The 13061-nt window shown below is 39.6% G+C and overlaps 1 protein-coding gene across 1 annotated transcript in view; it reads right to left on the bottom strand.

Moving 5' to 3' along the window:
• Positions 1 to 4827: 4827 nt before the first annotated feature.
• LOC5569441 (HEAT repeat-containing protein 1 homolog) overlaps positions 4828 to 13061 on the bottom strand; it is a 32933-nt gene continuing 24699 nt past the window's right edge. The window contains exons 4-5 of the mRNA XM_021846708.1: positions 5173 to 8698; positions 4828 to 5108 (exon numbers count right to left, since the gene is read on the bottom strand). Of these exons, the coding sequence (XP_021702400.1) occupies positions 4916 to 5108; positions 5173 to 8698 (3719 nt within the window). The 3' untranslated portion in view covers positions 4828 to 4915. The remainder of the gene's footprint in view (positions 5109 to 5172; positions 8699 to 13061) is intronic.

Here is a 13061-nt window from a genome sequence, read left to right as displayed (position 1 = left end):
GAAAGACATCGTAGTGAAAAGCAAATTGTGAAAGTTTCATTATGATTTGAACATGCTCCAACCCTCTGCGATTTTTTGAATATTTGTATGGAAAACGACTTTGGAAACTTCAAAGGCCATTTTCTCAATGCATACTTTTTACAGATGGGACTGACTTGCGATTCACGTCAGCATAGCCCTCCTGGTAATTAAGTATAGTCAACTCTCCCTTACTCGATATTCGGTATCTCGATATAGAGTTAGAGAACCATAGTAAAATTTAGTTTTCATGGCTAACTCGATGATCCCTTGTTCTGTAACTCGATACCGATGGTCCCTTCAATATCGATTTATGGAGAGTTGACTGTATGACCCAATTTCATGACCAATGAAGCGTTATTGGATATTGGATATTAGTAGTATGTCCTTTCCATAACTGACAATAGAATGTACGATCGTGAGCAGTTTATCAACACCCTTTTGGTAACCTGAATAAATTTGGTTAAATTCAACGTTTTTCTGCCAAACGGCTCTAATGAGAAATGGCAATTATGCCAAATGACCGTTATGTCAAACGATATTAGGTACGCTTAACAGCTATTATGACGAACGACTATATGCCGAACGGCATTACACCAAACAGGGTACCGTTTTGTCTCAAATTCCGAACACTCGGCTTTTGTATGGCGATGTGGTTGAAATGTTTCACTGAAATATGTCACCACATAACAAGAAAATGGCAGTCAATTGCAATTCAATTTTAACGTCTCAAATATAATTTATACCGCAGGAGTAGTGATGATGCTCTAGTTTGAAACCAGTAGAACAAGCTCATATAAATTTATTTGCGAAATTATTCATTTGAACTCGATTTATTCGTGCTGTTCGGAATATGAAACAGAATGAACACGGTATTCGGCATTTAAATCAAAATGTTATTCCATACTTTTACGTAAAAACAATACTTAAACTAATTAAATCAACATTATTATCGATACCCTTAACAACTAACAGTTAGACTTTTCGAAGAAAATGATATTCACACGAATATCAGCCAATTCATGCCAATCAGATGCATTTGAAGTCGCTATTGGCCTTAACTGTTCGGAATATGAGTCAAAACGGTATACCCGTTTTTAATAGTAGGAGGAAAGCTCTAATTACAAATTAGGCCAAAATTGTATGAATAGGTCGAACAATGGTGCTCTTACTAATTTGCTTGTTTATCAATACCTACTTAGTATTATTAATTTTCAATAGTAGACTATTGCATTCATTTAGATCATATTTTACTGTACAGTACAGGTCGGACTCGATTATTCGGAGACTCGATTATCCGGCGACTCTATTATCCGAGATTCGATTATCCGGAATTTGTTTTTTGATACTTCTTTTTTATTGTATGCTGGTCAATTTTTTTGCTTCTCAAGACCCCTAATATTCCTAGAATTAATTTCTGACTACGTCACTGCATTATATAAGTTAAACAACGAAAAAAGATAATATTAAAGTCCTTTTATAGCAGATTTAAATTTTTCTTTTAGTGATTCGTTTATCCTCTATTTATCTAATTCGGTATGTGACAAGTTCGTCGAAAGTCAAAGGAGCTTTGGTTGATTAATCATGGAAAAGAGTTACCTATTTGACACCGTGTACCGAAGGCTTGAGAGAGGTATCGATGGCGGTTGATTATACAATACAGTGGGATTCCGTTGTTGGCATGCTCCGTTTTTGGCATGCTCCGATTTTGGCACCCCCCGATTTTGGCAACAAAATGGATCCGTTTTCGGCAACAGTTTTCAATATCATTAAAATTTATAAATTTTTGTAAATATTATCGTGTATGTTGCTTTGGTCATTTGAATAGCATATCAACTCCACACCGATTACATTCCAGAGCTCCATTTTCGTCGATATTTCCCCAAATCTCACTAACTACTAAGGACTCGCGTACGCGCTTTACTTCAAAATGGTCATTGGTCATACATTGGCAACGTTTCACGAGGCCAATAATCTCTACCAATATCTCAACTCAAGACCAATCTCCTTCTTAGGCATTCATATTGAATGACCAGCCCACTTGAGTCTGCCAGTAGGTGCTAAAATTAAAAACTCTGTTCTTCAGATTTGGAACAGCTTAATTGAACAAAGCACTAGCAGCGACATAAGAGAAACAAAAAATCTATAGAGAAACTTTAAAGTAGATAGAGTACCGTGTACCTTTTAATTCCGCTCCTAAAGGAGCGGAATTAAAAGGTACACGGTACTCCATCTACTTTAAAGTTTCTCTATTTGAGATTCTGCTCAGAGGATTCGAACATTCATTAAAGAAAAAATCTATAACTCACACAGAGTTACAATCATTAATTGTGTCTCATCTTATTGACTCATTGTCTTCATTATTATGGATTTACATACATTACGCATGTAAAACACACCGCAATAATAGATACAAATATGTACAGCAAAATGTCGTGTATCATAACTTTCAATAAATTTCATTAAATAACATGACAAACGCGAATACAGCCTAAACTACAATTTATTCTCAATAATATCATTGAAGCGTGCGATAAATATGACTGAGAGTGTTTTAACTTTTTGTCTGTGGTATTGGTGTGTAAATTGATCATTCTGCATCAACAATTTAAAGCTACGATCCAGAATTCTGTACAAGATTGTTAAACAAGGACACGGGTCACAACATCATCAAAATGTTCCTTACAAGCTGAGTCTATGAGTTTCCTAACTGTACCCTGGAGAATCCTTGAGGGATTCTTGGTTCTTGTGGGACTTGTCAGAAATTTTAACGAATTCATGAGGATATCTGCAGATTCCAAGTGGACACTGAGGGCTTGTTGATGGATGATTAGAGTGTATAATTGATTATTGAGGATTATGTCCAAAATCTGGTAATTATCAATAAACTCTAGGGCGTCCTGTAAATTTTAAGCGGAATAATGTGAATTTCTAGTAGTATTTTTAATATTTCTGGCGAAAGCTTGGGGATTTTGAAAAGGGTTCTAGAGGAATTTGCGGTGTGCTAGTGGTAGCCTAATAACAATAAACTTTTAAATTTTTCATCGGAGACTCGAGAATGTGCTGCAACATCGCAGCGAAATTCCAAGATGTTAACTCCTAGCAAATTCCTTAGCAAGATCCTACGGATGCTTGGCAAGATGCATCAGAGCTCAAGCGTTTTTTTCTGTAGATTTCTTATGAGAACCTGAAGATTCCTATAAGGTTCTTGAGGTTTTATAACAGGATCCTGTAAATTTCAGTTGATTTCATAAGGTAGGTGTAAAACATATATCAAGCTCAATTAAAAATTATTTCAAGTAAAAATTAAATTTTACAAAATAACAAGTCACATATTTGCATCATCTCATGTTTATGTTTGCCCTTTTGATGCAGTCAGCCATTCATTATAAAATGCTATACTTTATCAGAAACATAAATTGAAGGAGCAATTCTAAAGTTACCGCATTTTTCAAATTTTACGCTCCAAAAGTCAAACTGATTTTAAATGATCATTTAATTAAAAAAACTCATGCCGTTTTGCAATACCCAGCGCTTTTGATTCACAAATACGTCTTTAACAGAAAACATTTTTTTTGTGTTCTTTCATAGTTTTAAGAAAATGTCCAGTTATTCTATAAAAGTCACTTATGCGATTATTGGTTTTACATGGCCTTCTTGTACAAAAATTATACATAAAGCTTCTAAAACATAATTGAAGACGTTGAGATGTAAAAACGCCACCAGAAAAATATTTGCCAGATTTAGCATTACGGGGCTCATAGTATAACCCTTCGGGAAAATGCTTCAAAGTAAACCTTTTCGAAGTCTCAACGCCTTTTGATTCCATAAAAATGATGTATTAACATTGTAATGATGTTTTCAAAACCAATTATTGAAAAATAAAATTTGAAATATGGGTTCCGATTTTGGCTCGGCTCCGTTTTTGGCAACTGAAAATTTCAACTTTGTTGCCAAAAACGGAATCCCACTGTATTTCAATACCTAGATATCAAGGAAAAATGATTGAAGTGAACACTTTTGAATGGCAATTGTTGAAATATTCAAAGTAAAACATTTCCAAGCAAAAGTGGATTTCAAATCATAACAGTATTTAAAAATTTAAAATTATTTTTTGTTACAATTGTAATAAGTAGAGTAGAGAAGGCGCGCGGGCGACTGCGTTTTGAATTTTGTGTCACGTTTACCTTATTTTTTAAATTCGGCTTGTGAAAATTAGATTCGGCGGATGGTGCTATGCCTTGTGCAAATGTTCTGTGGGAACATGTTTTCGATTTGCTTGCGTTTTGCTCGAGAATGCTCTGTGATGGCTCCAACAAAAGAATTCGTTTCGCGCAACTCGTTTTTTCTATCTCCTGTGTGTGTTAAGCGTGTTGATTCAAAAATTAAATGGTTCGTGAATGATCGGTTCGGGATGGATTATGAACTCATTATTAGAAGACCGACGGATTGCAGAGGCGTTTCGAAAATGGAATTTGGTGAGTTTGTTCTGATCAGCAGCGCATGATCGCAATGCGTAAATATTGACAATTTGCAAGGACGTGGCCAGAACAGCTCTCGATTATTGGAGGATGCGGCAAACTTGTCTAAGAGTTAGAGGTTAGTCCCAAATTTCTAACTTTGGTAACGGATGGGAAGGAGGCAACCCTCATACAATGGTCTAGGACTGTACCACCCACGAATTTGTGCGAAATGCTTAATGCTAATGCTAATGCTAACAGTAATAAGTAGAGTAGAGAAGCACTTACTATTTAGTGATAATCGGTCCTGGTTTATCTTTCTTCATGGATAATCTTTTCACAAAAACACTTTTTAAACACATTACATTAGCTTTTATTTTTGATCTCACTAGAAATCATAAACTTTTCCGAACTGTCAATCGTAGTTCGCCTACTGCTTACAAATACTTGTGCAGCGGTTCACCGGTCACTTTCTCCACCTCACGAACCGTTTTCTGAACTGCTTTCTCTACGGCCTGATTTTCATCCTCGAGTAGTTCGGCCAGGAACGGTATGGTTTCCGGCAAAAGCGGTGCGAAGTTTTCGCCAATCTTGCGGGCCAACTCGGTGCACGCTTCCAGGGCAAATAATCTGTAGTGGGTGAGATGATATTGATTAGATTTTTTAGGCGGTTGTACAGTTGACTTTATCCTACCTTATTTCCGGGTCATTGTTGCGAGTTTTCAGCAGGACTTGGTGGTTGAGCTGTCTCCATAAAGTGTCGTCCGCAACGGCGACTGCCATCTGTGCCAGACAATTTACAACCAAGCCGCGAATTTCGTTGTCTTCGAATATTAGGGTGTTCTCCAGCTGATCAGAGATCGGTTGCAGCATCGTGTCAAAACGAACTGAATTGATAAAGTTCTGGTTGTCGTGCACGAGAATGCTCAGCAGGGTTCGCAGAATGTACCGAATGAGGGTAACGTTCTTGCTAGGTATCGGGAAGAACAGATCTTCTTCGTCGGTAGTTTTGGCGGCGTTGGTGGCATCGAGAAGTTTAGCAGCATTTGTGATGAGCTCACTGGCGAAAAGTACGAAGAGATGTTTGAGAGCCTCAGCCACGTGACTGGACAGGTTGAAGAATGTAATGGCGCGATCGTTAGTCGAAGTGTCACGATTAGCCCATTCGAACACTTTGTAGTACAATGGGCGGAAGGTGCTTTCCGAGAGTTTCAGGATCAATACGACAAATGCTTTGATGACATGTTCTTCAGCTATGTCAACCGATTGTGGAAGGAATTTTGCGCTTGATGAGTTGTCACAGCGGAATTGAAGCGCCGACAGGAAGAAGTCGGACAGTTCCGACTGGAGGGTGTTGAATTCGCTGGTTTGAATATTGTTGAATGAGTTGGATAGAAGCTTCATGAGAGGGCCAATTGCATCCAGTGATCCTTCCTTGACAACAACCGAGTAACTATCTTCGATGGCAGGAATGAGCAAACGTAAAGGCACTTGGGCTGCAAGTTTTTCCCACGTCTGAGACAAACGAGTGGAGATATTTGTCAAGCGAGGATCTGAGCTATCGCCGAGTTTAGCGTGTAGTTTGGCAATTCCAACGATTATCGATTTCAGGTAAGGGCTGAGGAAGCGCGAAAGAGAATCAACGATTTTCAGTATTGATGTTACGATACTGCTGGTTAGCACATCGAATGGTTCTTCCTTTTGCACTTGGATGGCGACGAATTTGGTCAACATTGGTATGTATTTCGGTAGGAATGGGATCGAATGGGCACCGACATTGACACTGACTTCACCAATGCACAAAATTAACGATGCTAACAAGGAAGAATTGGGATCCTTCTTGTAGTCGTGCAGCTCTTGAACCAATCCGTTGAGAACCTCTTTGAATTCGGCTGGATGCTTTTGAGCAAGCAACTTTGAGAGATGCTTGAAAGATAGATATGCTTCCTGTGCAATCTTATAGCGCCCTGAATGGCTTCCAACTACATTCTCTTCTTTAAGAATTCCTCTGACCAATGCCAGCAACGGACCTAACAATTCAAGCAATTTAGGGTGGTGACTTTCGTCGAAGTAGTTCTGTTCGTATTGTAGCTTCTTGTTGAAAATATCGATCACTCTCATACGAACAATCAGCAAACGATGCCTGAGCAGGCCTCCAAACACGGTTATCATCATTGCGGGAGCGAGTAGGGATATGATTCCCTCGAGAATTTCGTAGCACTTGGTCAGCGAAATCTCCCAATAGTTCAATTCGCGCTGGTCGTTCTCGCTGCGAGCCTTCTCCACAATTTTTGCCACTACGTTTATGTACGCCAAACTGCTAACGATCAGCTCCCGGTAGTAGACCCTCATGGCGTCGGTTTCACTATCATCTAGCAAAGCAATCTTGTTGATGATTTGAGTCGAACGAACCAAGGAGGTGATAAACAAGCTCGTCGAGTAACGGTAATGCCTCAGCTGCTTATTAGTATGCCCTTCGATACTAAATATGCTCGTATCCGTTATGTCAACCTCCATACGCTCTTCCTTCGTTTCTATTTGCACCGGCAGCTCCATAATGTACTGTAGCAATTGATTGCAAGTTTCCATAACCACACGTGGTTCGAATTCTCTGGCGATATTCATTGCAATATCTACCCTCTTGCTGAAATTCGGCGACTGTTCCGACTCCCCTTTATGGCGTTTCCTGCTAGAATCCACATCCGCCTTTTTTCCACCTTTCATTACATCTGATTCCAGCAGAACACCCAGGAACATCCATAGATGTTCGGCAGCACCTAAGGTTTGGATCAGTTTTGTGTAAAGTGGAATTCTACGATGCTCCGGAACATCCAAAATTACATCTGAGAAAATTTTCAGAATCGGTATAACTTTTGCCTCCTTCTTTCCGGACTTTTTCTCCATGGCCAAAGTTGGAATTATAGTTTCTATAATTTTGGAAATGATCTGAATGCTGTAAACGTCATCATGTCTTACGATGGAAGAACCCATAAACGTGAAAATTTCCATCATGTTGTGCAGAACTTGACCCGGCACCAAATGAGCAACGTGAGCTAGAAGCAACAATGCATGGTGATGCGTTTGTGGATTTTGAGTCGCTCGGATACACTGGACAATCAATTCCACCTTGAAAGTGGTTTGCGGAATATTCGAACTCTTTTCCGAATTGTCCTCCAGACTGGTACAACAATTGAACAACAGAGATAGAATCATCTGCTTGACGTACTCCACTCCTGACTGTTCTTCAAAATCCAAACAGAACTTGAGAACTTCGAACAACTTTGGAATCAATCGCTCTTTGTTGATCAACTGATTTCTGCTCTGGAGCAACTCCAACAAAGTCACTCCGCACTTCCATTCTGTCGATGCAAACACCGAGTCGGTCGGAATCAAAGAATTCCTGGATTTTCTCTTCTCATTGCGATTGCGCTGCAGAACCTTCATGCGGTCCAAAATGTCCAGCACTAACGAGACATCCAGTTTCAAACTCTTAAAAAGTTTTCCGGCAGTACTAATCGTCTCAGAATTTTGCGACAAGGTGGCAGCTTCCACGACCAACTTAATGATCTCAGCAGCATACGCATTGGGGAATGTCCCGAACAGCTCCTCGGTGATGGCCTCAATCATCAGAATTGACGTCGAAACGTGCTTTCGTTCAAAGCAACGCAACGGAAGATGATTCTTCAGGGAAAATTGAACAAACTCTCGACAACGGTCATCGCGCGTCAAATTCTTGGTCGTATTCGGGTTGATTCTCGCTATCAACGACTTCAGCAGCTTCGACTCAAACATATCGAACGAAACGCTGGTCCCGGCCATGACCCGTTTCAAGATCCGAATTCCTCGATCGACTACTTGAACGAAAATGTCCTCATCGTCCAGCAGCTTCAGGATGTCCAACAATCCAGCTGCCACATATTCCGGCGTGTTAGTGTTGGTTATTTTGTTAACCAGATCGGCAAGAACGTTGCCCATGAGTTTGTTCTTATCGTAGGAGAAGACCGTAAACATCACAAGCGACAGTTGCTCACCATCCATCGATAGCTCTTCCCGACGTTTCAGTAGTTTTTTCAGGAAAGATTTGTACGGTGGATCCAGGCAGGATCGATTTTCGGAAGAGATTAGTTCCAAGGTTCTCAGAGCACATTCGCGTATGACCGACAGTTCCGAGGTCAATCCGAGCAGAACATTCGCTAGAATGTCCGGATTTAAGTTGAAACCTGTTGGAGAGATATGGGTGAATTAATGATACCTAGTACATTTATTGTATACATACACCGAACAGTTTGGTAAAAATAACTGGGGTTTCTGGCTACCGAAAAGTCAGTTAAATAAGTAAAATTGATAAAAATCGAATAACTGAGATTTTATTGTGAAATTATGCAGAGTGTTATTTTTCAATAAAATTTACCGTTGAAAAATATATCATGAAAAATTATCATTGATGATATTGGCTGTTTACTTACAAATGGTGGTAATTTCCATTTTACTTACTTTTACGGTAGTCAAAAAATCCAGTAAATTTTACCTATCCCAGAAATCTAATCTAAGAGTGTACGTCTAAGATCTCATGTTTATTATCATTAATAAGGTACTAATTACTGTCCCTATTTTAGTACCAAAACGCTTATGTTTAGAAGTAGTTTATAAAATGACTTTTTGCAGTTTCCCTCCCGCAGTTATAGTATTGAACAATACATTAGCAAGCTAAGATCTGAGTTACTTATAGGCCGATTTGAGTAGTGATTGATCCTTTCATCGCGACGCTTGCTCGTGTGGGGTCAGTCAACTCCCCATAACCAAGAAACCAGTGCTATGAGGTAACTATGAAAACCAACTTTTACTATGGTTCTCTATTAGAGATGGTCGGGTTTCACATTTTTCAAACCCGAACCCGACCCGTACCCGACTTATTTTATTTCTTCAAACCCGGACCCGACCCGAACCCGAGACAATAATGGGTCACTGCACAAAAATCTCACTCTCTCTTTTACTCCTACATACAATTTGTAAACAACAAGGCCAGTAAACGTCAGAATCCCAAACAAAATCAAAACAGTGCAGAGCCCCATTGAAAAACAAACCCGGACCCGACCCGAACCCGAAAAATTTCCGCTATTCAAACCCGAACCCGACCCGAAACCCGAAAAAGTTTTCTAAGGAAAACCCGAATAAAACCCGAGTTCTAAAAGATGATAAATTCATCGTTTCTGATACACAGGGAAGGTTTTAGTTTGTCACTCGGTTCACAATTCTCATCAAACCCGACACAAACCCGACTAAACCCGACTTTTTTCAAGCCCGAACCCGACCTGTACCCGATAATTTTGTAGCCTTTAAACCCGACCCGAACCCGAATCCGAAAAATTTTAAATTTTCAGACCCGAACCCGTCGGGTTCGGGATCGGGTCGGGTTTCGGGTTTGAAAACCCGAGACCCGACCATCTCTATTCTATAACTCGATATCGAGTAAGGCAGATCTGACTGTATATCTTTGTCTTTTATCGAAACGAATACTTTACACATCCCTATCCCATATCCAATCCATTGGGGTTCTTGGGGAAGTACAGAGGACTTCTCGGCTTCCATGATGCAAATAACACGTGAACATTTCCCTCCTATCTTCAAATTGACCTACATTCAGCGGCAGCCGGCGCCGTTATTGTTTATTATAATTATAATAGCACCAGTACTTATAGGGTGTTCAATAAGTTCGAATACAACTTTTCATCGTTGTGTAGGTGCGCATCATGTGCATTCTGTGTCTTAAGGGACGAATGACCTTCGGGTTAAAGTCTCTCTCAAACAACAACAACAACAACAACAGCATTCTGTGTATTGGTATTGATGTCAACTAAAGCCTCGTATAGCGGTTATCACGCCCAATGGTATGGGTGCCCAAGTGTAGATGTAGTTATGAACCTTAGAGGAAAACAATATGCACTCAGTCTCGAAAAACACACAGAAAACGGGTGTAAATTTTTCAAATTGGGTAATATTTCCATATGCATTTTGATGAGTCTGGAAAGCGTGTGTAAGTTTCATTGAGGAAAACAAAAACAAACTGTGTATGACGAGCGTATGCTAGTCTACGTGTGTTCAAATGTCACTAAGCTCTATATAGGCCTATTCACCTGACGTTCCAAAACAGCTGATCGGGAAGCTCTTTGACAGTTCTTCTATGAAAATGACAGCCTCGTGTATGTGATGAGAAATCTTTGTCTTGGGACAGCCGTACAATGTCCAAAATTATCAACTGTTGTCGCCGACGTTCATCCCTTCTTCTTTCTGGCGTTACGTCCCAACTGGAACAGAGCCTGCTTCTCAGATTAGTGTTCTTATGAGCACTTCTACAGTTATTAACTGAGAGCTTTCTTTGCCGATTGACCATTTTTTGCATGTGTAATACGCAAGCAATTCATTCAATCGGTCATATTGTTTGCCCATGTGCTCTTGGGGATAAGAGCCACGTTAATACTGTGAGATACATTTATCAGCTACAACTTTGCCGAAGACCGTTTTTAAATCGGACGCCCCAGTAATTAGTTTTTGATTTTTGAATGAGTTGTAAAACTTTGGCTATAATTATTGGGCTGTTCTGCAGGCATCACTGGATATATGCAGTAAAACATAGTAGCCATGATTTGTGCGTGCTATCTTTCACGCCAGATGCAGCAATGTTGCCTGTTCAGAAGTTAAATAAGCACTGCTGAAGAATTTGTGACTGGATATAAATCAATAACTAATTACTGAGGCGTCCGATTTGAAAACGGTCTTCGGCAAAGTTGTAGCTGATAAATGTATCTCACAGTATCAACGTGGCACATGGGCAAACACTATGACCGATTGAATGAATTGCATGCGTTTCCCATAGTAATTCCCATATAATCTTTAAAGGGCTTGTGCAGTCTCAGTTTTCATCCAAATGAGCTAAAACTTTGGGAGGACACTCAGAATTCGATCTAGAATCGAATGAGCGGTGTGCGGCAAAAACGATTTTTTGAACCACTCTAATGTGTATACCGTGTGGCAGGTACGAAAATACTCTATGCCCTGGGAATCGAGAAAATTTCCTTTACGAAAAGATCCTCGACCAGCGGGATTCGAACCCACGACCCTCAGCATGGTCATGCTGAATAGCTGCGCGTTTACCGCTACGGCTATCTGGGCCCCGACGTTCATCCCCCGATCGTCATAAACATCCCGCGGTTCCAAAGCGCCGGGTTGGTGATGGTTTGGGGGTCGTATGCAGGCGTAGTAAGCTGGAGAAGGTTGTGGCCCAGCACTTCGGGACCTCAACAGGACGGTGCACCGGCCAACACGACGAATATCGTCCAAGCGTGGTGTCGAGAGTATTTGACTGATTTTCTCGATAAGACTTTGTGGCCTCCCAGCTTCCCGGACCTTAATCCTCTGGGCTGGCCAAGCAGAGCGTAATCAGTTTTATTTCAATTCTATTATATTGTTTTTCGATCAATGTCCAATATGATAGGGAATATTCAATATAATCTACTGCAGGTAGTAGATCTAGTTGAGTACCATATTTAAAAATGTTGTACTCCCAAAATTTCAAGATATTGCCTACATTTTTCTAAAACACAAAAGTTAACATTAATAATCCTTTTTATAGAAGTTTTTTTTTTAATTTTGTGTCTTTACTTCACCCAAGTATTTTATTTTGTAAATTTTCATAGGGATTTGGAACATTTATGAATTTTTTGTCATTTCATAATGGAACTCCCAAAAATCTGAGGTATTAACAATCGCTAAAATTTAATTCATCGTAAACTGTGTAAATCCCAAAACTTGTCCATGATTCAAGCCGATAAGAATTTAAGATTCAGTCTACAAAATTATAAATCAATGAAAATACCTGAAGGTCGTAGACACAAAAGTCAAACGCTTTCAGATTTTGTTTATATGCACTCCTGATTTTCTTACAAATTTTTGAAAACATGCATGAAAACATCCATGGATACTCACCACATTTTGAAAAATAATTCGAGATGCGGCACAGTTTGTTCAACCCTATGAGTATCAGCGTGGTGATTTTGCAACAGTTTTTCGATTCCACCCCTGCATTGGGATGCTTGTTTACATTTGCAAACGTCAAATCAGGTGCGCGTTCAAACTGACCGTGATCCCGATCAGGGCGCCCCAAACAGGAGCGCCACTGAAACTACTCAAACAAACGTTTTTAAACCAGGTTGGAACTAGAAATCCTTTATAAGAGAGATTCGCGGAAGCTGACATTTCTGTCAAAGTGTGAGCCAATCGAGCAGCGAGAGCTGTCAAAGTGTGAGCCAAACGAACATGCGTTATGTTTGTTTTGAACTTTTCTTGAGGAGTAATGTAATCCGCTTGAAATAATTTCGGTAAAAGTAATTTTGCATGAATCAAAAAATGAAATGTTTTACTTTTTTAAATTTTTGTCAATGCGATTTTTAGTTTTTGATTTTTTCGGCTGTTTATTAGTTTTTATATGTAGCTCAAAGATCTATAACGAAACAAAATCAGGCATTACATTTCATCTCATCTTTCGATCCTCTGAGCGTGATATGGATCGAATTGTAAGATATCATC

Source organism: Aedes aegypti, chromosome 2 (assembly GCF_002204515.2).
Source record: "Aedes aegypti strain LVP_AGWG chromosome 2, AaegL5.0 Primary Assembly, whole genome shotgun sequence".
Classification (NCBI taxonomy): domain Eukaryota; kingdom Metazoa; phylum Arthropoda; class Insecta; order Diptera; family Culicidae; genus Aedes; species Aedes aegypti.
Note: the sequence above shows the minus strand (reverse complement) of the source record. Positions and strands in the feature narration are given on the sequence as shown.